This window comes from Cottoperca gobio, chromosome 21 (genome assembly GCF_900634415.1).
Source record: "Cottoperca gobio chromosome 21, fCotGob3.1, whole genome shotgun sequence".
NCBI lineage: Eukaryota > Metazoa > Chordata > Actinopteri > Perciformes > Bovichtidae > Cottoperca > Cottoperca gobio.
In genome coordinates this window covers 8,949,717-8,975,748 of record NC_041375.1, presented here as the reverse complement: position 1 = coordinate 8,975,748, position 26,032 = coordinate 8,949,717, and the positions used below count along the sequence as shown (strand labels likewise).

General features: G+C 40.3%; 1 protein-coding gene across 2 annotated transcripts in view; it reads left to right on the top strand.

Annotated features, from left to right (window-relative positions):
- The first annotated feature begins 8,050 nt into the window (after positions 1-8,050).
- The window catches only part of wnt6b (wingless-type MMTV integration site family, member 6b), a 30,156-nt gene continuing 12,174 nt past the window's right edge, over positions 8,051-26,032 (top strand). The window contains exons 1-4 of one of the 2 annotated variants that reach the window (XM_029459755.1): positions 8,051-8,073; positions 9,039-9,227; positions 13,286-14,098; positions 23,645-23,865. In XM_029459755.1, coding sequence (XP_029315615.1) covers positions 14,019-14,098; positions 23,645-23,865 — 301 coding nt within the window. In that variant the 5' untranslated portion in view covers positions 8,051-8,073; positions 9,039-9,227; positions 13,286-14,018. The remainder of the gene's footprint in view (positions 8,074-9,038; positions 9,228-13,285; positions 14,099-23,644; positions 23,866-26,032) is intronic. The other variant, XM_029459756.1, reaches the window with a different exon arrangement.

Here is a 26,032-nt window from a genome sequence, read left to right as displayed (position 1 = left end):
GACAGGTCTGTAGTTGTTCACTTCAGAGGGGTCGAGTGAGGGTTTCTATAAGACACTGTTGACTGTTGCCTTCTTAAGATTGTTAGGAAAGCAACCAGTTGTTAAGGAAGTGTTGATGAGATTGGTGAGAAAAGGTAGGAGGTCAGGAGCAATAGACTGAAGAAGGTGAAGGTGATGGGGTCCAGAGGGCAGGGGGTATGACGGGCAGAGGTAACGAGAGATAGAACTTCATTTGAAGAGAGGTGGGGGGAAGAAGTAAGAGTGGGGGGGAAGTGATGTGGATGGTGAACAGTTGATGTTAGTCGGTAAGTCGGAAAATGATGACGTATGTCATCTATTTTTTTTACAAAGTAGTTGACAAAGTTGGACGGGAGGAGGGAATTTTTGGGGGTTAGAGAAAGAGGATTGAATTTTTTGTTGGAAGAAAGTGCTTTTTGCTTCTGAAATAGAGGAGAGAAGAGTTTGAAAGGTCAAGAGGTGTCAGGGTGTTTTGATTTCAGCCATTTTCTTTCAGCTCCCCGTAGGATGGTTCTGTTAGCACTCACAGAAGGAGGGACGGACACAGGGAGAGAGCAAAAGAAGATAGGAGAGATATTAGGTCTGTTGTCTTCTCTGACTGGATGTTGAAGTTGCCGAGAAGTACGAGCGGAGGGCCATTTTCAGGGATGTTGGACAGGAAAACGTCGAATTCCTCCAAACACTCCCCCAAAGGACCTGGAGGACGGTAGAGAACAACCATGTTTAATGTAACCGGCTTTGTTACAGTGACGGCATGAAATTCAAAAGACGAGTGGGTGAAGGGTGGCAATGGATAAAGAGAAAAACTCCATTTGGGAGAGATCAGCAGACTAGTGCCACCTCCTCGGCCAGTGGCTCTGAGTGAGTGGGAGAGGGAGTAGGCTGTTGAGAGAGCAGCCGGGGTGGAAGTGTTATCAGGTGTGATCGAAGTCTCAGTGAGGGCAAGGAAGTCGAGGGATTGATGGGAGGCGTAGCCAGAGATGAACTAAGTCTTGCGAGTGGCTGACCGTCAGTTTCACAGGCCTCCTGTGACGAGGTGTTGGGTATGAGAGAAGAGGGCGGGATATACAAAAGCAAAGAGGTTACAGTGGTGTTGCGAACATGTGCGAGGCCTGTAATATCTACAAGAAGAGACATGAACGGGAATGGAAAATATACACATTTAAATAAGGAGAGGGAAGAGCAAGCAAACCGAAATACTTAACCCAGTAGTGTTGGCTGTGCCTCCCACTTATCCTCCTCACGAAGATTCCTGCGAAAGACTCCTTTGTCTTTGTCCTCCGAGTTTTCGTCCAATGAGGCTGCCGCTCCAACAAATGCTGTTTCCTTAAATTAAGGCTTAATTACCTAGGTGGCTTTAGGTGTGTTCGCCACACCCACTGTAATCAGTCCACAAGATGGGCCTCACTGATGGCTTACAATTGAAACTCACTCAGCAGTCATGACTACTTGTAAACAAAGTAAACTTTAGCAGACAACCTATTAAAAGCAATACTCTTTAACTTAGTAAAACAATATTCTCACAGTCTCGTAGAAGATCCACCAAGACATAGCACAGTATGTCATTAAAATGTTGTAAAAAGGTCATAATATACAAAATATTTAATAATAAAAAAACATTAAACAGTCATAGTTTAGTATGTCATAAAAAAGTAATAGTATGTCATAAAAAAGAAAATCATAAAAAGTCATAGTATATACTGTGTCACACAAAAGGACAAAAAAAAGGAGCATTTGTCATTCTGCAACACAGGCTTGTAGAACAAAATGCAGTTCTAGTCCATTTATGCTACAGAAAAAAAACATGTCAAAACAAAACTGCTTAGTGCATCCCTGTTGTGTATTTTTTAAATTGGTATCAAGAGGAATATAAACAGCAGCAACAAAAGCAATGACTTTTCTGGGCAGATAATATGTCCGGCATCTTAACTTTAACAATTTGACATCAAATAAACATTTTCCATCAACTTTTATATTTGAGCACCGAGTCACAGATTCCATCTCCTTTCATCCCACTGGAGTCCTGAGCTCTGTCTTCTAACATAAAAACACACAATTGTTCACGAACAGAATGACAAGTGCCTAGCTGGATCACCTGCCAATGGAATATGGCACCCCAAAGTGTGTTCTTAACAACTTAGAAGTAATCTATAAAGCATTAGAAAATTGTTGCAGTGATGACGAACATTGATAAAACCATTAGTTACAATTTACAAACCCTTTATAAAGGGTGACTTATCAGAAACTGGCAACATGATCTTGTATCCCCAAATTAAGCTACTCTTCAAATAGTCCTTAAAAAACACACACAAAACAATAGAAAATAAACAGAAAGGTGTCATGAGTATGTATTGTGTATGAATTACTAACTTGTGAATTTACAGTATAATTAGGTTAAGCCGTAAACAAGGATGTGTTCTAAATCACTTGCCTGGTTAAATAAATAAAAATCAAATGAACACTTTTTATACAGTAGGGTTTCTATACTGAAAGTTCTTTTCAGCAAATCTGGCCAACTTTGTTTTGATTATTGATGAAAATGTGTAGATACTTGTTGCAATATGTTTATTATAAGGTTTATTATAGATAAATGTGCACAAATTAAGTCATTCCAGATCACCAATCACTAAATCTTGCACACAAATGATTTATTTCCCCCTGAGACAGACTGGGCTCCACTAAAATAAGACATTCTGAAAATAAGAAAATGCTCATCTGACTGCAGCTAAACCGTTTGATTGGGCTTATATATATGTTTAATGTGTAGTCTCTTGGACTCGTATTATTTCCCTTAAAATATGAATCATCATACTTAAAAGCTTATGTAAAGCTTAAAAGCCATTACTGACTTCATCTACCTCCTGGTTATCGACTTTTAACAATTTCCACAAGATGGTGCTATATACAAACAAACAGCAACAGCAGATAACCTGCATTCAATGTGTATCCCAGTAAGAAAGTTATTTGTTGAATAGGAGCATCACAATTGTTAGTTAGGAGATTCAGGATTAATGGTTTAATTGACATCAGGTCAGAATGTATGGAAGCCAGGAATTTTCAATTATATGAACAAAGTTTATTTTCTCCAAATTCAAGTAATTGCATAACAATTGGTGAATCTGCAACAAAACAAATACAAGATTAGAATTTAACAAAGAAGTACAAATTAGTCTCAAATATCTATCTTAAAGAAATAACGATAAATAAAGTTATCAGTTAAACTATAATGAACATATGTTAGGAACTAAGGGTCTAAAGGTTAATAACTAAAGAGTAATAATTAAAGAGTTAGATACTCCTCTTACCAGAACTGTTACCAGCACTGCTGTCCCATGAGAAGGTGACTTGATCAGGTGAACCTAAAGATTGTTTGTGTAAAATATGGCATAATTTAAACTTAAAAAGTTAAACATTATCAACAGAATGTGAAGAGGTAACAGTGTTGACGTTCTGTCAAAGACGTCTATGTGTTGTGTTGCAGTGATATCTCCTGAAGTTAGCATGCTAACTGACTAGCGCCGCTCCGTCCAGTCTGTAATACCACTTGTTCCTCTAGAGGTGATAGTGAGTCACTGTAGCTCCAGTCTGCCTTCAGTATAGAGGGAGAAGAAGTACAGCTGCCTGACTCGCTTATTACAGTCATGTTCCGTGTCTGTTTTATAGTTTGTTTGGATTATATTAAAAGTGGCAGAAACGAGAAAACCACCTGCACCACCTCACTTTGTCCTCACAGCAGCCAGGAGGCTGTTTCGCTGAGTGTTTAGCTGTCGGCAGTCCCGGGAGACGTAGCTTCAGTTAGCAGTTAGCTCGAGTTCAGCCACAGCACCGGGGAACTACAGACTCCCTGTTGCTGCCGTTACACAGGTCCAGCAGTCTGCAATGGCTCCCAGTGCTGGGGCTTGTGCTGGCTGAACTCAAGTCTCTTAGACTGCTAACTTGGCCTTTGTCTGACGGAGGCGGCTGCCGAGTGCTGGCCAAAGAGTGCCAGTTCTGTTGACCTCTCTCCAACCTGTGCCATGTTAGATTTAGTCTAATGAACAAACTAACATCATTTTACATGGACTGTACAGAGATAGGTGAGGAAAGGAAGACCACAATAAAAGAAAATAGGGATATTTACTTTAACAATTGAATCATGAAAGCTTGAAATAGAGTTTATCAAACATATGACGAATGACAGTTCAGATGCAGAGTTTGCTTTTATTTAGCAATTCTTGCAGAAAACATGATAATTATTAAGGTTAAACTTGTTTTTGTGATGGGCAAAGATTGTGATATTGGAGTTTAAGATGGCCGGTATCGCAATGTGCTTTCGCTAAAAAAACTATGTGTCTGTTTTGAGGGCTCTGTGTTTGTGTGTGGCTGGTGAGACACAGAGTAGTGTATGACGGCTGATCCAAAAGTCATCTGCACCCAATATCTTCAAGACAATCTTGGGTGTGTGTGTGTGTGTGTGTGTGTGTGTGTGTGTGTGTGTGTGTGTGTGTGTGTGTGTGTGTGTGTGTGTGTGTTGCCCATCTGGCTGGTTCCCCGTTCTATCTCTTTGCAATACCACAAGCCCTCTGGACACAAGTTGGACAAAGAAGAAAGAGTAAAAAGACCCAGAGCTTTCAAATGTTGAGCAGGGCAGACCAGATAAGATCTGTTATAATAAAGTTACTGCTCTGCCGGTAATGTTGATGAATCACACTGTGTGTGTGTGTGTGTGTGTGTGTGTGTGTGTGTGTGTGTGTGTGTGTGTGTGTGTGTGTGTGTGTGTGTTGTATTTAAGGGAAGTGGAAGAGTGAGTAAAAATTTTAGTCTGTTTTCATATCTTGGGAAAATACATTTACGTCACAGCGGTAAAGCTAAATCAATCGGTTACTTCATCATACATTTGTAATCATAAAATAACGGTCTCACTAAGAGACCTAATGTTCCAGCTTATTGGGACAAAAATGTTCTTTTGAATTCGCATTGCTAATAAAGAAAAAATAACTGTGAAACAGTGGAAACACATGCCTGTACACGTGCATCTATCTATGTACACACAAACCACACTTTGGCCAAATAATAAAAAGTTCAGCAGTGATGTCATCATTTCTTACAAATGGATGTGAGTAGATTAAGCTGTAACAATGCATCATATTTTATTAACTGATAATTACTGATACTGATAGGTTAAGTTTATGTCAGTAGTTACAAGTGTTAAATGTCAGCAATAACATGTTGTGTGCACCTTGAATGCAAATGTAAAATAATAATAATTGTAAAGCCAGATTTTTAAAAACGTTTGTAACCTACATAGTTTACATCCATGTTTGCAGTTTTCTTCTTCTTTGCCTTCACTGGCAGATTGCTGCATTTCTTGGCACATTAGCGCCACCTGTAGATCAGTGGAATAGTAATAATCCATTGGTAGAATGTATATTGCGTCAACCATGTGATGATGCTGATGCGTCGTTGTATAATGATGTTATGATAATAAACAAAACAAGGGCACACTTTTAAAAACATTCGGTCATAGCGCTACTAGCGGTCAGAAATTCCACGGAGCACCTTTAATCTGCAAAGTAACTAGTAACTATAGCTGTCAAACAAATAGTTCAGGAGTAAAAGTTAATGAAATGAAGTGCCAAATATGAGGGCTCAGCACAGACGCCACGTAGCTAAATGTTTCTCCTCCACTCTCTCTGCCTGTGTACAAATATAGAGGAGATTCTGCTAGAAATTACATGAACAATTTAGATTCCTCTGGCAATTCAAGTGACATAAATCAGATCAACTCATTTTTCCAGATAACTGGTAAGCTGGTTGATTCCATTTGTTTTGCATGATCCAAATAATGTGTGTCCAATTAAGGGTCACATAGCTGACACCGGCCCAGCCCTATGAGAGACAAAATGCAGGATAGATCTGAACCTCACCAAATTATGGAGTTTTTGTTGACAGATTGCAGCCATTCTCAATGAGAGGCAGTTGCCTGGAACAGGGTTTACTTTCATTACTTGCTGTAACAAGACCATCATTTTGCATAACTTCAGTTCCTTCCTCTTCGAAAACAGACTTTCTGCTTCGGGACATGTAAAATCATGTGGCAGCGGGAGGTATCAATATTTTATACTACAACCTCTCTCGCACTATCAGTGTGTGTGTGTGCGTGTGTGTGTGTGTGTGTGTGTGTGTGTGTGTGTGTGTGTGTGTGTGTGTGTGTTTGTGTGTGTGTGTGCTTGTGTGCAGTTATGAAGGAATTTTATGAACATGCCTTTCTCCTGGGGATTCCAGGGATGACTGTAGTTTGTTTTAAAAAGGTTAGGACCGTCATGTGTTTCTGATTTAGATTTAATTCAAGCTGTCATATAAAATATTAGCTTCGATGGGATTTCTAATCTATGTTCGATCATAACCGCCTGGATAAGTGTTTTGTGAACTTTGCAGTGCTGGCAAGGCTTTTTTTGTATGGAAACAGAAGGGCACATGTGTGGCACAGAAAAATAAAGGCAGGAAAAGAGAAGCAGGGTGAAAGGGAATCACATCCAGAGATAGGTGGTGCATTCTGGCAGACAGTAGGAATCCATTTCACGCCTAGATGAAAGCAGTGTGAGAGGGGGAATGTGTGTAGCCGTATGTTAGGTGTGGCAGGACAGGGGTTAGGCCTGTTAGCTTTTCCTAGGTGGAGGAGGGAGGGAGAGAACACTTCATAACCCAGACCAATGCTCTTTCAGTTCAATCAGTGTCAGACCCAAGGGGAAACCCAAAAGTTATTGCAACTGATTGTTGATTCAGTAGTTTTTCCGTACAGATAAGCTTTCTCACAATAGATTATCCAAACACAGTATGACGCAGTATAATACAGTATTCCAGTACAGTAAAAAAATGTATTTTATAATGATCCACTGGGACTTGTGTGACATTAACATGGACGTAGTTATGTTGTGCAGAAGGGTACATTATCAGGGTACAGGCAATCTCGGAACCCATCGGCTATTGATCTGACGCCGATTTAGCCTCGGGGGCAAGGGCAATATTTTGTGGGGTTCGTGTAGATAGCGGATATCCGGATAAAGCATTTCCAGGCCAAGACTTCCTTTTCCATTGACATCATTATTCAACAATTTGAGACGCGAGAATCTACGACCAGATTTGTTTATGCTAATAAAAAGCTAAATCATCGTCAGCCAATGGGTTCTGAGATTCGATTTCAGCCAATGTACACTGCCTCTTTTGCTCAACACACAATGTGTTTACCTGCATGCAAACAAAACCTTCTCGAATGTGATTGGTCAACACTCCTACAAACAAAGAAATGGTAACCAGAACACTTCCGATACCAAAACATGTTCCCGTTGCCTGCAGAGACTGCATTCATATGGAGGTATCTCTGAATAGAGATTAGGCTAGCCTACGGGTAGTTAGGTTTCCTATATAAAACACACTTACACTTACATTGTACTGAAACAGCAAGTACCCCACACTTGACAAGCCATGTATGAAATTGTATCAGAACCAGCGTGAAATTAAATAAATGTGTTTGACTGAACATGCCCATATGCAAAGTGTTGGAGTCTTGGGATGCCAAAGAAAACATTAGAAGTAAATTAAAACACACAAGGCATGGGCTATACTATGAGATCAAGTCCAATATATTTGTCATGTCACTGTCATGAGCTTGATTTTCTACTTCCTGTTTTATTTTGAAATGTTCACTTCCCCTTGTGTCATGTCTTGTTTACTTCCTGTCCTTGGGTTTTTCCCTCCCTCTGATTGTTGATTTGATCCTCTCATGCACCCTGCCCATGTGTCTTTGCCTTTTCCCCCCAGCTGTGTCTCGTTTTCTTGATTAGTGTCTGTGTGTATATATACACACCTGTCTGTCCCATTGTTCCTTGTCTGCTCGTCATCGATGTTACCTGGTGTGCTTCTGCGTGTCTTTCGTGTGTTTTCCGTGGTTTGTGTTTTCAGTTTAGATTTTTACCTTTTGTATTTAATAGCCTGATCCCTCAGTTGTTTTGCTTTGTACCTTTTTGTGTTTTCAGCTTTGTTTTAATAAAGCTCACTTTTTGTTCTCATCAACTTGTGAGTACTGCGTCTCGGTCTTCCCCTCTACACAGCATCGTAACAGTCACAAGTAAAACCCTTTTTCAACCGTCATTCTTCTCTTTCTCTAAAACAAAATATGATGTATTGTACTGTTGTCATTCTTCTCCTCTTTTACCACCAATCATCTTACAGAAAAAAAAACAATGTTACAAGTTAAATGTAATGACTGAAAAATGTACTGTTGGCAGCTCCTAGTGAAGCTCCCGTATCTATCAGGGCGTTCTCCTTTACAACCCTGAACTAAGTCCCTACAGATGTATTATACATGCTGGAAGGACACGTCACATATCTCCACTCTGAGCTATGTGATTAAGATGAAACAGTCAGGGAATAAACAACTAAGGGGACTCCAGTTTATACAGAGCTGTTTAAGGTCAACATAGCGTCATTAGAAGGGAGGGTAGAGAGACTACACTTAAACCAGAACTCTGGTTCCAGCTCCTGTGTTGGCTAACATTTTCCCTGCTAAAGTGTCTTTGTGAAACTAACAGGCATAGAGGAGCGAGAGAAACTCTTAAAGAACCACACTGACTAGAACATTCACAAAGAATGAAAGAATGCAGCGCTGATGGAACCATGAATTGCGCATGATTTGCAACCCCTATCTGCCCCGTCTCAAAGTCCGATTCACAAAAGATATTGCGCTAATGATATTACAACGTAAACATGCCCAAGTTTTAAAACTGAGTACAATTTGCCTTTTATTTTGCGAAGGTTCATTCAAATAAACTCCAATATTTTTGGTTTCAGCAGTAGAGAACATACAATATACCATTTTTAAGTATTATAACACTGAAGTTAATAGTCATTTTGAGGAGATCAATGCAGGTCAGTGAGTCTGTGGTGGTGAAGTATGAAGCTGCACACAGACAAGAATTTGAAATGCACACATAATGTATAATATGAATGTACTGTATGTGGGCTGATGGCCATCTGGTTAGGGGCTGTGCAGTGTCTCCTCCCAGCAGGCAACTAAAGCTGTGAGCCAAGACCCCAGGCCCAACACCCTGCCGGACTTTGAAATCAGATCTTTATTGTCCATAAAGCCTCAGCCAAGTATGAAGAATCAGCCCTCCCTAACAAAACACACTCACCCAGCAGAGAGAGGAACAAGACGAGAGAACTTGGGGGTGAGTGAGACACAGAAAGAGAGGGTGAAGTGGTTGAGAGATAGATGTGGAGAGGGAACAGCCAGATCAAAGCATAGTACAATGATCATGCTCACAACTATGCCACAGTTATTTATAGGTCATTGAGAGATAACTCAATTTTCATAACTTTCTAATTTTGTTACGGGTGGTCCCAGTTCATATATCAATACAGCACTCTCTGTGGAGTTCTCTGCTAGAACATCAAAGTATGTTCTGTTTCAGCTACTGCATGCTAATTATTCACTTAGTCAACGAGAAAACATATAAATGGTCAACCTAATGAAGTATATATAGTATAGTATAGTATAAATAAAGTAAACCAAATAAGTTTATGGAGCAGGGATATCATTTTAAGATTATTATTATTACTTTGTAGAATGGATCATTTTTTAATAGAAATCTTAGAAAAGTGTGTTTTTTCTTACAGTAAAATATAAAGGAGCCTAGACACACCTGGAGGAACAACAAATACAGCATGCATACCTTCTGAAGAGTTACAGAGAGTAGAAAACAAAAGGGTGGCTTCAGAAAGCCGGATGACAAGTTACCAGAGGCTGTTCTTCCCAAGCTGTCATGAATGAAATTTGCAAGCACTAATCATTGAGCTACTGGAGACGAGATGGGAAACGTATCATATTTGAATTTGGGGAAGACTGTGTTGCAACATAGGTTAATGAGGTATGTCTCAAAAGCCCAATTATATAGTAGCTGTACAAATATGTTGACACAAATGATCATCATCCTGTCAATATAAAGATTTGCCATTAAGGGTTCTACTTACGGATTAGTCCTGACATAAGCAGAGATAATAAAGGTACTTTTCAGACAGACAGACATATCTATTATTAAGCTATCTTGGTAATTCTGCTGCAAGTGAGTATTAAAGTCAATTCAAAACATTTCAGTTCAGGAAAATCCACAATGCAGAAAAAACAAAAATGTCAACAATCCTCTCATCTACTTTATTTAGCAGGACAGTTTGTAGGTCGGTTTTATGTGGATGTCACTGTATTTACAATTTTACAACTTAAAGAACTCCACAAAAAGCTACTATAGCTATTACATTATGGCCTTATTATAATGTTTTGGCTAATGTGTTAGAAAACTATTGCACTATCCAGCAGAAATGGAGAAGCATTCATCTGGAATCATGTTCCTGGAGAGCTGACAAAAGCATGTCGCTCCTATTTTAGCCTCTACAAACTACTGAGAAATATCACAAGATGTGCCATGTTCCACAGCTAGTCATTAACTTTGTCTGCCTGCTTTTTGGTGCATGGCAGATTGTGTAGGCTTAGGCGTTTGTCTGAGATTCTTTGGGTGAAAACAGCTGCCTTATGCGACTGGAAATGAGGTTGAAGAGAGCAGTGAGAGCGAACCAAAACAGCAAAGTTGTGGGCAATGAGCTGAAAGATGCTAGAGCTCAGCAGTAAATGGCACAGAAGTGTCTGGAAAGCAGATTCACATTAGTCAAAGTCACTCAAAGTAACTAAACCCAAATGTCAGGATTGTGCATATGATTTGTTACTTAACCAACTATGCCCATCAAACAGCAGGAAGCAATCACCATAGTGATGTGAATGCTTACATGTCATAATCATGAAAATCTTCCCCATCACTATCTTCCACCTGACATGATGTGAATGCTGCATTAGGCATGATCTCTTTGGAATGAAACATAGCTAGAGTTATTTCGAGGAAAGTCTTTCCACTGAACAAACACAAAAGGAAAACTGAAACTGAAGGATAGCAGATGCTCCTGTTGCAGTTAGAAGAAGAGAAGAAGACATTGAGACAAAGCCTTTTTATGTCAATGCAGTGGCAGAGTGTGCTCTCTGATAAACTTCTTTCATATGACTGTGTATATCAGAGAGAAATTAACATTTTAAAAGACCAGCCCACATGTGGGTTTACTGAAAGTCAAAATCTGAAGAGATTAAATGCTTCCACATTATACAGACCACATTTGGTCCAGGTATAAATCTTATCCGCTCAAACACTAATCATATGGCAAATACATTGTATATCTTTATTTACAGGACTGTAAATTAACACCCACCAACCTGCCAAATGCAGGTAAAAGGTAACTGGGGCAGTGGGCAACGTGTTAAATCTAATTCTAATACTCCTACTGAGGGCTGCATTACAGTCATCTGCACAAAGCAGTAGGTGTGTAAGGAATGACACAGTGTGTCCAAGCACATTATGTGGTATTTGTGTGTAAAAATAACTCACCAAAGAGTTCAGTGTCTCCGAGTAAGAACAGATAACTGATTTTGATGTCTATCCAGTAGCTACTGTGCATTTAATTAGCTGACACGTAAATGGCCTAATTTATTCTAGAGTTTAAAGAGAAATTTACCTTTGTATTAATTAGAGGGTCAGGACTAGCTATAATACATGGCATGGAAGGTCACAACCACAAAAGTGCGTATTATTTGATGTGTCAAAGGTTTTCCTATATACCTGTACATGGATATGATGTCAGAATGGAGCTAAAAGATACATTATCAAAAGCTCTGACATCTAAGACTAAATGTTTTGCTGCCAAACAGCTTCACAAGCTTGATGGTCAAATACAAGTCAAACTTAGATGACACACAGTATAGAAATATAGATATCATGATGAGATCTTGTAAATATGCTCACTTCTTGCACTGAATAAAGCCAATTCCGAAGAAAGAACATTTCCAAGAAAGAACGGTGTTTTAACAGCACAGGAATGCACTTTTCAGGCTAACTTTTTGTCTAATGTTTTCAGCTGTATTACCACACTATAATACTTTGACCAAAAGAAAACATTAAAAAATGTAAAGTGACAAATTACGTCAAGCAAGCTTCAAGTCTGTACAGGTTAATATTCATGCTGCAGGAAAATGAATGGAAACCATATCTGACAGAAAGTGAGGAAGAATGCATGATAGGCCCTAAAAATCTACGATGTGATTTGATCCGCAGAGTTAAGTATACATGATCTAAATAGACCAAATCAAGCAAAAACTCTATTGTGTTTTCAATGGATTTGTTTCAAGTTGTTTCAACCCTTGCGTATGCCACTGATACGCAAAAATATTTCAATGGATGAAAGGTTTGGACAAATAAATGAAACCTGCCACTATGCGTCGGACTCCATATTTTGCAGAGTATGGGCAAAAATTACACTTCGAGTCCAAGTGTTTCCATTTTGAGTGAAATGTGACTTCATTCTATTTATTACACGTAAAAAGTTTGTCAAAATTCAGAAGTTGACACTTTTCATTGTCAACATTTAATTATAGTTACAGTTATAGGTATGGTTTGTGCATAAGTGAAAGGATTCGAGGCCCTCATGAAAGACAGTGGCACTCGACTGGGTGAGTTTGCCTTGTGTTACACTTGTGATTGATTGCAACACTGCAGTGGAACGAAGTCGGGTGTCAAGGCTTTTATGGGCGACTACAGTACCGAGGTGTTGGATTTCAATGGATATGCCCTTGGCCAGATAGATGATCATACTATCCAATCCACACACACACACACACACACACACACACACACACACACACACACACACACACACACACACACACACACACACACACACACACACTTAGTCACGCAGAACATACAAAACAATTCTTCTTGAGGGCAATTGAACTATCTTTGGCTTCTTTTGTGTGCAAAAAGGTTGAAGTGAAACAACAGCTTTCTCTTTCTAACCACAGTGAAGCAGAAAATAATGCAATCTTTTCAGTTTTAACAAAGAAAAGACATGACACACACCCAGGTGACTTCAGAACATGCCAGTCTGTTGACACAGATATCAGAAAGGTACCACCACACCTGTGCTGACATCACCTCATTCCATAAGCTCTGATTTCGGGTCCAGCGTAAACACACACAATGTGTGTGTGTGTGTGTGTGTGTGTGTGTGTGTGTGTGCGTGTGTGTGTGTGTGTGTGTGTGTGTGTGTGTGTGTGTTTACCCCCTCTCTGCTCTCAGCCGGGTCCTGCTGAAACTAATTGCAGTTTCTTTCTCTCTCCCTCTCTGACTGACAGCGAGGATTTCGTTTCGCCTGGAGCGACGTCACACCAAGGAGGAAGAAGAGGAGTGCATTTTTCCTCCCTTTATCATCAATCAAGAAAACACATCGACAGACTGTGGCACACAGACGCCTCTACCTGCGGCCGGTGCGCACCGAAAATCACTTCACCAAGTGCATCAGTGCGTCAGGACACAGCGCGCAGAGAACAACCAACATCCAGCAGCACCAAAACCAAAACAATATATATATATATATTTATATTTGTTAGAAAGGCAGTAGTGCTAGTTTGCTTCTATATTATCATTTCATTGTTTTAAATATCCCCATAGGGGCAAGACTCCGAGTGTCCTCACAACCACTGTGCGCTGTTCCGCAGTCAGAGAGGACTTTACCGTCTGGAGTCACTTCTCGTTCCTCCTCAGACCGTCTTGAAAGCATGTAATTGTGCTGCGACAGATTGTGCAGAACGACAATGAAGAGGTTAACCACACCTTTGAAAACGGACATCTCTTCGGTAGTCTCTTGACCAACTTCGTTGCGCATTAAGATGCGCCCCACAGAAGAGGAGTTGGATGAGGAACTTTTCGCGCTCTTGTTGACAGACAGTTTCCAGTGAGCTTTATTGCTACCGTCAGAAAACAAGGACCTCCTATGTATTTAAGAAATAATCCAACTCGGTGTTGGCTGAGCTCGTCAGTACTTTAAACTTTGCTGGTGGATCTCCTCGAGGATTTGCTGCGTTCACCATGACGGTTCGTCTATCACGGATCCAGCTGGCCCTCTTCTTTATCTTGCTCTGTCCGGTCAATATCATCGGACTCTGGTGGTAAGTGCTCCGTATTTACCACGTGTTTTATGTCTATCTGTCTCTTGTAAACCTGGGATTTAAATGATCACACCTGACTTGGTTTTATTTGATTTCTGCGCACATACATGGGGCGTAATCATGTTCGCAATCTATATTTACCCACAGCACCTCACACATCACTCAGCATTTGCACACCGGCTTTTCACCTAAATACTCAGGATAGCCAGGGAACAGTCTGCGTTTCTTAAGGAGTCTGGTCCAAAGACATATGATCATATTCAAGGCTTAAATATAATTAAAAAAAAGCTTACACATTATAGAAAATGCATACAAATGGACCAAATATGCATATAAAACGATGCCTGTTGCCTAGATCTAAGAAATCAATTTAGTGTTTCAATATTTTTATTTGTTATAATACATTTATATAATATTAAAATAAACAGAGCTAAATATAATGAAAAAAGGAAATGAAATGGTTGAAAAAATTCAAAATGTGTCTCAATGAAACAGGGGAATATGGATCCCCATGGTGCAGGACAGAGAGACAGGAACAGGGGTGGTGAGAGAGGTGTCTGCTGTTCATTGCCCTGCAGTAATACTTGGAGGAGAGAGAACAGGGAGATCTGTGGAGGTGGTGTGTGTGTGTGTGTGTGTGTGTGTGTGTGTGTGTGTGTGTGTGTGTGTGTGTGTGGTGGTGTAGTGGGGGTTCAGAGACAGGAATGTCAGGTGGCCCTCTAGGCGCAGTGGATATGTCATCATAAAACAATCCATATAGGCTCAGCTCCACAAGGTGTGTGACAGTCGGACAGACACACAGACAGACAGACCCTGCAGATATGCTGATAACATATTTTCTCTCCTTGTGGGTCTCTGTCTGTCTGTCTGTCTGTCTGTCTGTCTGTCTGTCTGTGCACAACTCTCACTGTCTTGTGTGTAGTGTTTCATTAGACAACATCCAATATTTCTGGCTGTCTTTCACTCTCTCTTTTACACACACACACACACACACACACACACACCACACACACACACACACACACACACACACACACACACACACACACACACACACACACACACACACCAGACACCAGTGTTTGAATGTGAAGCTTTGTGATTTTTTTTTCTTCCAGCGAATCCTCCCACTGTTCATTCACAGCCCAGTCAAGGTCAATGTTGATTGTAGTGTCACAGATGCTGTGTAAGTCTACTCAATGTCCTTGTATGACTGGCATATGGTCTGGCAGCTTATGGCAACGGTATGTCTCTGAACATGAAATGTTCTATTATTCTGTCACTTCACATGTGCTCATTATAGATGTAAGGTAAACACAGGTAACCTTTGGGGATCTATTAGAATTACATGGAATTACCATTGTTAGGAAAATGGATAGTTTCCGTAATGATCTAGGCAGAATTGACTGGATATAGATTAGAAAAAATGACCTCTCAATTGCCTTGGTTAAATTACTGATTTGGTGTAAGGACCTCCCGTGCTTTTGTAGAAGTGGAGTTAACATAAGGCGGAGGACAGAGCTTAAACATCTCCTTTGTTCTGGGGTGTCACTAAAAAAGAAAATGCAGTTTATCGTTATCATTGTCCATCCTCACTCATGTTCTTTAGATGTTTTCATAAAGATCTACATCCACAATTAGACTCCTGAACAGTTCAAAATCTATTCATTGTCCTCTTATTGAAGGCAAACTTCACGAGTGCATCAAAGCCAACATCTGTTAAGTAAAAGGACTCACACAGTCCGGCTACTCTGCTGAGTCAGCTGGTTAAACGTCTGTCCTGTCCATGCTCTCCGTCATTAATGTTAGTGTGTTTTCATAAAGCCAAACTCATCATTTGTGGTCTTTTACATATTATTGTGTTGTTTTCTAGCTTGAAACAGTAATTAGATCTTGGCTAAAAAATGCTACCTTTTGATCAGGCAAGCAGAAGCTCCTACACCGCAACAATGGATCATTATTTTATATTCGCAAAATTATCTGACAAATTCTACATAGATATGGGTGATAGCGCATGTACCGTGTGTTCGCCGATATTGACGTTTAAAATTACTCATCATAGTTAGCTAAGTTAGTAGCTAACTAAAACTGCAACCGATTTTTCAGAGATACTGGATACAGTTTTGGATAATAAAACACAAGTAATACATATTCATTTATGACCCTAAAGTAGCTCCTTGTATTAAAACATTCATTTAAAAATAAAGCTGTAGTGGATTAAAGGAATCAAGACTAATAAATCAGCGACTTCCTTTTTATACCTACTGACATGCGTTGTCATCTTCTTTCACTCACTCACTTGTTTGCTGGCTCATTTGCACAGACACACATATGCACACATCTGTGCACATACTCACACATAGACACACACACACACACACACACACACACACACACACACACACACACACACACACACACACACAGTTGTGCAGCTAGGGTGAAGCCACACACCTGTGGGTTGCTCCCCAGTCTGCCAGGACAATGATGCTCTCTGTTGAAAGCTGCTGGCCATACCATCAATACATCTCTCTTTCTTTGTCTCATGCTCTCTCCTCTTCAATGTCTCTGTATGTATTTTAGCCGTACTTGTCTTTTGAGGGAAAATACCTATCATACAGATAGGTTGTCGCTGAAGGAAAAGAGAGAGAGCTGCAGTGATAGACGGAGAGTGAGGGAGATGAAATGCGGGGAGATAGCCTTTCAGAGCCTCTGCTGATTAGAGCACTCTAATCATTTGGCCTGAGAGCAGAGACTCAGAGGAGTGAGGAATGCCTTTGCTCTCTTATACTCGTTTTGACCGCTGTACTTAGCAGGGCCAACTGTGTGTGTGTGTGTTTGTGTGTGTCTGTCACAGCCCCAGTTTGGCAGACAGCCGGGCCGGAGTGTGCCACAAGCCTACAGGTGCGAACATATTGCATTCAGCTTTCTCCTTTGCTTCCAGCCAGACTCTGGTATTGTTTTTACCTTGTGAGTCTGTGTGTGTGTCATTGTGGATCAAAATGTGATCCTGGAGACACCTATTGAAGCGGGAATTACCACAGAAGCCGTTTTGTGTACTTTTCCATGTCTTTATATGTTTGTCTGTCTGTCTGTGGATATATTTTGTCACCACGATAGTGTCATAGTCATGCAAGATGCAGTCACAAAACTTTGCAGCTTGTAATCCAAATGAAGGTCGAGTGTAAAAATGTACAGATGTGTAGTGGAGATCAAAATAAAGTTTGAAGATGGGTGTGGTCCGAGCTAGGGCGCCGGAAGTAAGGAGTACGAAGTGGGGAAGGGACCACTGGTCGCCCCACTTTATGCCCGTGGCCCGATTTGGCGTCACAGCTGGTGTGATCCCTTTGCAACATGGTCTCTAGTTTGTTTATGTTTGTGTCAGTCCAAATACATCACCAACCGGTGGATCCTGGTTAATCTGTTTAACATGCACTCAGAGATGTTCGAATGCACTCATTCCACACACACACATACACACACACACACACACACACACACACACACACACACACACACACACACACACACACACACACACAAAGCCTCTATAGTCAGAACCACCATCATTACCAGAGGAGAGTTCATTGTAACAGATCTTATCTTGTCCGCTCCACTCCTGGTCTGAAAAGCTAGATGTCTAATCAGGACCACGGAGATGGATACAGATAAAGATTAAATGACGATGTGGGTTTGGGGTTTTTGTGGGCATTCATACTTTATATATGTTCCAGTGTCAGAAACATATAGTGCAGAGGGTAAAAATGGTCCAAGAAATGTCAGAATGTCTCTACAATGAGGGAATAAACTGTTCTCACAGTTTTGGGGTTGGCAGAAGCCAGCTTGAAATGCAAATGTAACATTGTAAGCTAACGCTAAGGCTACGCTAGCTTAGCCCTGGTTTTGCTGCCTTTTGGATTTCTGCGTAAAGTGTGGAGTTTTGATTCCTTGCTGGTTCTTTCTTACTGTTACATGTTTCTGCTTTTCTGATCTGATACTGCCTGAATCAGCTAACAAGCAAGATTACAGCTTCAAATTGGACAAATGAATCACTTCTTACAGAAACACCAGAAGTCTCATCAGAAAACATTTTTCATGGCATTACTTGTGGAACACAAAACAGTTTGCTAACATCGGTGGCCTCTGACAATGTTGTCGTAACATGTCTCACAGTGAAAATTACAATATGTGTTAAAGACTGTGATGACCGTGATGCTGCAATACATGTCATTTTGTTAACACAATTATGTTACTTAGGTTAGCTTAGTCACATCACTTTATCAATGTTACTTTTTATGCCATTAATACTAAGTTTGTCTTTACCAATACATAGAAAATGTCTACACCATAGCTTGCCAGAAGTGCTTATTAAGCCTTACTTATAAATTCACATAAAAAACAAATATATATATATTAATAATAATATTATTAGTAAAAGCCCCTACTTGCTATTAGTTAACAGAGCTATTCTAAGCTGAATTTACCTTGACTCATGTATGATGTACGCTACTCCTCTCATCCATACTTAACTCTTTAGATTCCCATGTGGTACAAAAAGCACCAGCCTTCATATCAAGTTGTTGTTCCAGCTCTGCTCTTCATATTTCATACCTTTTGTTGAGACCCGCAAACATCTACACATCTTTCAAACCCCTACTTTTCATCTAAATAGATCCATTCTTGGACTATTTTGGCTGTAAGTGTTGCTGGGTGTGCTACTGTACCAAGTTTCACAAACTTGTGAATGTTTTTCTTTTGTGAATTTGTTTGGTGGTGTGCTTCCACCTTGGTCGTTCTTTGGCTTTATTGTTACTATTTAAATTGGGTGCATTACAATGAAGAGTGCTGAAACATTGTATTGGGACAAACGTCATTGTTCTCAGACTTGTTTTACATCAGTGAAAACAACATGATCAGACATGTCTGAAAGTAATCGATGTGTCCCAGACTGCAGGGTCAGGAAAACAGGAAAGAATCTCTCTTTTTGACTATTTTCTCTCACACTGGCGTCTCAGACTAGCGCTTGTCGTGACTCTCTTCTTCTCCAGCATACTTGAGGGATTAAGAAGGGATGAAATTCACTCATTCGTGGGCGGTGTGAAAAAAAAGAAGGGCCCCGTACAGTACAGCACTTTATCTATGGTGCTGTGAGATCGTTAGTGAAACCTGAGGTCGATGAGCACCCATGTTTAATCTCTTTCTGACCTACCTCTGGGCTCAGAAATCACTGAATGAGGCATTTATTTCTAAGAAACCTATATTTCCCCCCCCCAATTTGCAGCTGCAATATGAAAAATGTAAAAACATGTCACTGATATGATCTCATTTACAATTTCCAAGCAATACAAGCAACCACAAGGTAAAGGTTTGGATTAGACCAGCTGTTAACCTACCGCAGGTGATAGCAACATTTGATTTGGGTATTTTTGTTACATTATCTTGTTTTATCTTTCACCCACCGTCTCTGTTTTAGGACTTTATCGTCATGAAGACCGATGCAACACGCATGACAGTGTGTTTCCTCAATGCCCCTATTATCAATGAGTTGCACAGTTATCTTTTCAAGAGATATATCATAAATGACAGTGGCACTTTGCATGAAGAGGATCTAATTACTGTCTGGCTTTGTAGTTCCTTCTCCAAGTGTGCTCTTATCTTTGTCTTTGCATGCCTGCACAATAGCGAATGCATCTGCTTGGATAAATGTACGTGTGTGTACTGTATACGAAGGATTTTGTGTGCAAACTGCATTTGTGCGTACGTATGCCTCCACTTGACACATCCGATTCTGAGTATGTGAGCTTTAACAGGGTCCCTTTGAGTGTTATATGATGCAGTAGACAGTATTTATTTTATCTTCATAGAGGCTGCAGAGGCCATAGAACGGGAGACAAACATGAGATATTTGATTTGAGTCAGGCCAACAGTTGTATACAGTATACAGTACAAGATGCAGAGGATGGTACTTCTGTGCACCATTTTCTACACTACTGCTCCGTGGAAACAAGAGAAGATAAGTGAACAGTAGTCTAATGTCTGATGTTAAAAAAAAAATGTCTTCGCACCTGCCAAATGCACTATTGTGAGACAATGAAGTATTCCCATATCCTATTCAACCTCGCAGGGATGCACACTTTTATGTATAAATCTCCGAACAAGGGCAAGAATGCTGTGCGCTTACTGTCATCCTATTAGCCAGTTATTGCACCCCATTTTTGGGTATATTGCCAGCAATGCGCCTTTCCACCTCAGTTCACTCCACTTTCCAATTCAAACTACATTCCCATGCCCCTCCCATCATGCCCTGTTTCTAAATTTATACTGAAGACAATCCAATGGGGATTATCAAAATAGCCTTCAACATAAATGAAGGGATGATTTTATCCTACCTTGTAAAAAACGGTTTCCCAATTTTGTTTTGAAGTACATACTTTTATCAGTGCTCACATTGTCTTGGTTGTTAGAACTCACATAACTGTGCCACGTTACTTAAATAAAGGTCAGCTTGGTAATAACCCTCCAACCACTTTTAAATCCTGCTATTGTCCTGTGTATCTGCTCTTTTCAGTGTCTTTCTCCATTGTTACTGTTATCCTCTTGCAACTACACAATATGACATCTCCAATGTCAAACATGGAAACTAAACAAAGAGAAAGCTAAATGTTTCTTTAATATATAATCCGCGGGGTCCGCGGAGGTACTGCAGGGGGGTCGCGAAATTGTTTGTAGATGAAGTTGTTTTTTACAATTTGTTTTTTGCCTTGCGCATTCACATTCCCTTCTCCGCTGTACAAACGCACGGGCCTCGTCAAGCCTCTTCCATACAATATATACAGTAGGCGGTCCCTTCACCACGCTACACCAGTTTAGGAGTCCTTGGCCTAAAAAATGTTGAAGACCCCTGATATCATGTCATTTTTTGACTCAACCAGAAGGGCACTGGAAGAGCGCAGACCTTGGCCAAGGCAGTTTCCATAAGTGAAAAATAATTTGTGTATCCGCCCTGTGATTCTGATCTTCACCAGAATTTCATGGGTTCTTCTTTGGCCCATTCTACATCCTTCCACCAAGTTTCATGAAAATTGGTCAAGCAGTTTTTCTGACATCCTGCTGACAAACAGACACACAAACCAACAAAACCAAACCGAAAAAATGAATTCCTTGGCAGAGGTAATAAAGTGGACGCAATATAGCACAGTTCATTACAAAGTGAATACATAAAGATCGCTGTTTTACAATTATTGTTGCATCTGATCTTCCACCAGAGGCAATCTGTCTTTATCTGTTTCACCAGTCCACTTTGCATATACATATACATAAGGAAACTTTTCTCTTGTTGAACTCTACACTTCTCATTGTAAATAATCAGGCTGACAGAACTGGCCTCAGAGCTGCCTCTGGCACGTGCACAGACGCACACACACAGGCACAAACAAGAGACTATACTGTACATGCTGTATAGAAATACATTTGAATACATCTCTCTCTGTCTCTCTCTGTCTCTGTCTCTGTCTCTGTGTCTCTGTGTCTCTGTCTCTCTCCCTGTCTCTCTCTGCCACACACACATAAACACACACACAGCCTGGTAGCAGTGGGTATATAATGAGTAGTTGTTGAGAGGGAGTGTGCGTTGCTAAGTATTGTACCTGTACCTGCTAATTAACACATACAAACTGTCTGTATAATTTCATTATCTGTGTGATTCCCACACACAGAAATACACGCTCACACACACAGTGTACACACAGAACACCTGTATTGAAAATACAGCACTGTTTCCATAGCGATGTTGCAAATACACTCTCAATAATCAAAGAAGGAATGCAGCAGTGGGTGTCCCTGGAGTGTGCATACATGTGTGTGTTTGTGTGTGTGTGCAGACAGTGCATGCTTATGTGCCAACGCACACATTGTCTTTTACTATCATTTCCACATTATTCACCAGATATGACTGGTTTGTACTGCAGGATTAGGACAATTTAGCCCCCTAATTGTCAAACATGTTGAATTATCAGATTGGATTACAAGGAAACCATAACTGCAATCCATGCTATTTGCCATTATCACATGTTTCCTGGTGGATAACAGTGTTTGGGCCTCTGGATCTTCCTTTCTGTGGTGTTATTGGCTAAGAGGCTGACAAAAGATTCCCTGTTTTCATTCAATCATGTGTTGACATATTAGTCTGTCATATAAATAGCTTTATTAAAAAAAAGTGGGTAGGTTTTCGAAACCTTTGAAAACACAAGGACTGGGTGTGTAAGGATGAATGCATGCGTGTGCATGTGTGTGTGTGTGTGTGTGTGTGTGTGTGTGTGTGTGCAAAGGTCTTGCTCGGTATCAGACCGCCAGGAGAGCGGATTGCCGAGAGTGTTTGTTCTGCTTCTTAAAACAAACTCTTGAAGCAGATGAATGATATCAGGCGGCGCGATTAATGGGGACAAGGCTGAATGAAAACCTATGAGGTAGTCTTTTGCTCACTCTCTCTCTCTTTCGCTCCCTCTCTCTTTGTCATGCATACCATGGTAAAACTTGAAGTTATGGATCACATCTGCTGAGATTCAGTGACTTAAAGTCAACTGTGGAGAAGAGTTAAGAGGGAGATGGAGTGAATGAAAGGGGGGATGTGAGAACAGGAATTAAGTGTACATAAAGGGGATGAGTGTGGAACCGCTAAGGAGAGGATGAAAATAATGGAAATAAAGTCATCTCATAAAGCCACTTTCCTGTTACGCCACTGAAGTGGCCACAGACGCTGGCAGTGCTTCTAAGTGACAGAGCCAAGCCCCTCTTTCCCATTAAGAGCTAGAATAAACTATTTATCTTTATTTTATACACTCATCTGTCAAAGCTATTGAGGTCCAGGGTCCATATTCATCAAACACAAGATGTGTATATATATATATATTTTAATGTTTTAAATATTTGCACTACACGAGGTACGCTTGATTTACCCATTTAACGTTTTTAGTAACATAATATGTACATTTTTCATTTAGATGGGTTTAATCTGGGAATTGTTTGAGCAGCACTGATTCAAGGGATATGTGTGGTTTAAGCGGTGAAGTTCTTCAGAGAGGCTGTATCATCAGGAAATCTAGAGTCTGCCTTCTGGTTTACCAAAATCAAATTTAAGATCAACTGTAAACGGCATGTCTGTTAAGAGACTTTCAACTGTTTCACTTCCAACTATGTGAGGACCACACAGTTCTCGCAAGTGCTGTCCAATAGCAAATACAGACTTGTAAATCTGACGTCAGAGAGATGCCTCTGGGAAACTCGGTGCTCTGTTGTCTCCCATGTGCCTATTCAAGAAGCACATTGTCGCCACAGTTGAGAAGTGGTGGGTAGAGTTGGCAGGCTTAGCAGCCACAGAAAGGACTTAGCTTGCATTTGGCTTGCGGCTGCTGATGAGTGCAGCCACATTGTTTACTCTGTGACTAAGTTAACAGGTGTTGCCCACCAAAAAGAAAAGTGGGAACTTAATTATTATCATGTTACTAAGAGATTGTTTTCTTTTATCTAACATTGTTTAAATCTTTCCAGGGCGGTTGGCAGTCCACTGGTGATGGACCCCAACAGCATTTGCAGGAAGGCAAAGCGTCTGGCGGGGAAGCAGGCTGAGCTGTGCCAGACTCAGCCAGAGATTGTCAGTGAGGTGGCCAAAGGAGCCAGGCTGGGTGTCAGGGAGTGCCAGTACCAGTTCAGGTACCGCCGGTGGAACTGCACTAGCCACAACAAGTACTTTGGCAAAATACTGCAGCAAGGTGAGTAAGGAAAGAATGTGTTTTGCTTGTTTGTAACTGACTTTGTGTGTCTTATGTTCCCCGGTCTTTCCCTCCTATTATCTAATATTGAGTGCTTTTTATACCTACTTAAAGCAACAGTCCGAATTGTTTGCGAAAGTTAGATGAGAAGATCAATTCCACTCTTTTATCGGTCTGTTCAATATGAAGCGAATACAGCCTATAGCTTAGCTTAGCTAGCACCGCCAATGTAAAATAAGAAAACCAAATAATATCAGTTTGCAATTCTTTAACTCTCATATTGTTTGATCAAACAAGGAAGTGTGAATAGTCCATTTGTGGCTTTACAGAGGCTAATTCTTGGCAAGGCACAGTGATTTTCTGGGGTCACTGCAAACAACGAGATATTACGTGTCTATTAGTGAGCTTCAGAGGCTCTTGTAGACAGATTTTGATACCTTTGGACAGAGCGAGGCGGATTTTTCCCCCAATGATTTTGTCTTCAGTCTTTGTAGCCTTTTATTTAATGGATAGAAATGAGAGTGGTATTGATCTTCCCATCTATCGTCATGGAAAGAAGGCAAATAAGTGTATTTCCTATTACTATTACTTTAACCCAGGAAGAACCTTTATGAATAATTTGTCTATTTGTGACGTAGATATATACAGACTAAAAAGGCATCAGCACCAACCAAATTGTGTTAAACAGGTCATACCAGTTTGCATGTGACTCAGTTATTTGGATATTTGACCCGTGACCTAGACTTACAATGAAACATTCCCATAATCATCTTTGTGGCTCTCCATCAGTCCTTCCAAAAGACTTTCACAGATTAAAAATATTGTCATGTCCCATTTTTCATCCGTAAGTACCTTAGGATCTGAACCCATGACCTCACGACCACAGCTGACGGCCTTACGTCAACTTGAGGTCAGATCTCTGTCTGATGGCACTCCAACAGACAAGGGCAGCTGTTGTATTTCAGACCAGACGTATTCACACTTGACTGACTCTCCTAGTCATCAGATTGGGCACGCTTGAAATGATTAGCTAAAATTGCCTTTTTCTCTTAACATCTCTCATAAGATCTCTTAACATCTTCCTCCAGCTCTTTGAAGTCTGTAATATAACTGATGTTGGGTCACCGCTGGGTCCTCTCCAATTACTGTGTTGGTTTTTCTCTTGTATGATTAGATTCATAGAGAGCCGCCTGTCTCTTCTTTGATTGGTACTACAGAGAGCCTTTATCTCTGTGTTTAGTCAACAAATAACAAAAATGAATTTACAACAACAATGTGTCAAGCGTGTTATTAAACCCATTTGGGGTCTCAATGCTGGAAGATGTGCATACTGAAGTTTTGCGCTCACCTGTCATTAACGTTTCAAGGTAGTGCCACATGACATCTTAATCATATTCATTTTCCATGATGTAATACAATTTCTATTTTCAAACATCAAAGCTGTACAACTTTCCCATTTCTGAAAACCTATTATTACTTCTTGGCGTAAGCAAATAAACAAAAAATCCAAGTTCAGGAAGTACAATGCTCTTAAAATGCTGTTTAACTGTGAACGTAAACTTTTAAAATGTTCCTGTACTGGAAAGAAAAGGTTTGTATGTATGTATTTGTACACATTTAACATTTGAATGACCACTGCTAAAATGAACGTACTAAGCAGCTAGAACCGGCCCGCCCTGTCTTGCTATACCACCAGGCAATAGTGAGGCACTGGAGTGTCTGTGTGCGTTTTTCCGTTTGTTGTTGTTTTATGTTGCTGTTGCTTGCTTGCTAGTTTGTTCGCTGGCTCTTTAGAATTACTGTTCTGTCTGGTTTTTGTTTGTATTTGTAAATTAAATTTCAAAAGAAATCCTCCCCAGGAGACAGTCCTTCATTTAGCAGATAGCTAAATTTCAGCCAGGGCAAACCCCAGAGCCGGGAGTCTCTGAATTGTGCGTATTCTTCCATTGCTATTAGTTAGTAATTGGCTTTTCATTAAAATCTAACTGATGACTGTACATTTAGATTGTACAGACTCAGTCGTAAATGTGAAATGATGCCCCCTAGTTCTTTGGAGCATGTGGCCAGATAACACAGAGCTGCTTTAATAATATATTTTTATGCTCAGAAAGTAAATGTAAGATACTGACATTTTCATCCTCATTTCTGTGTTATTGTAATTGTAAGA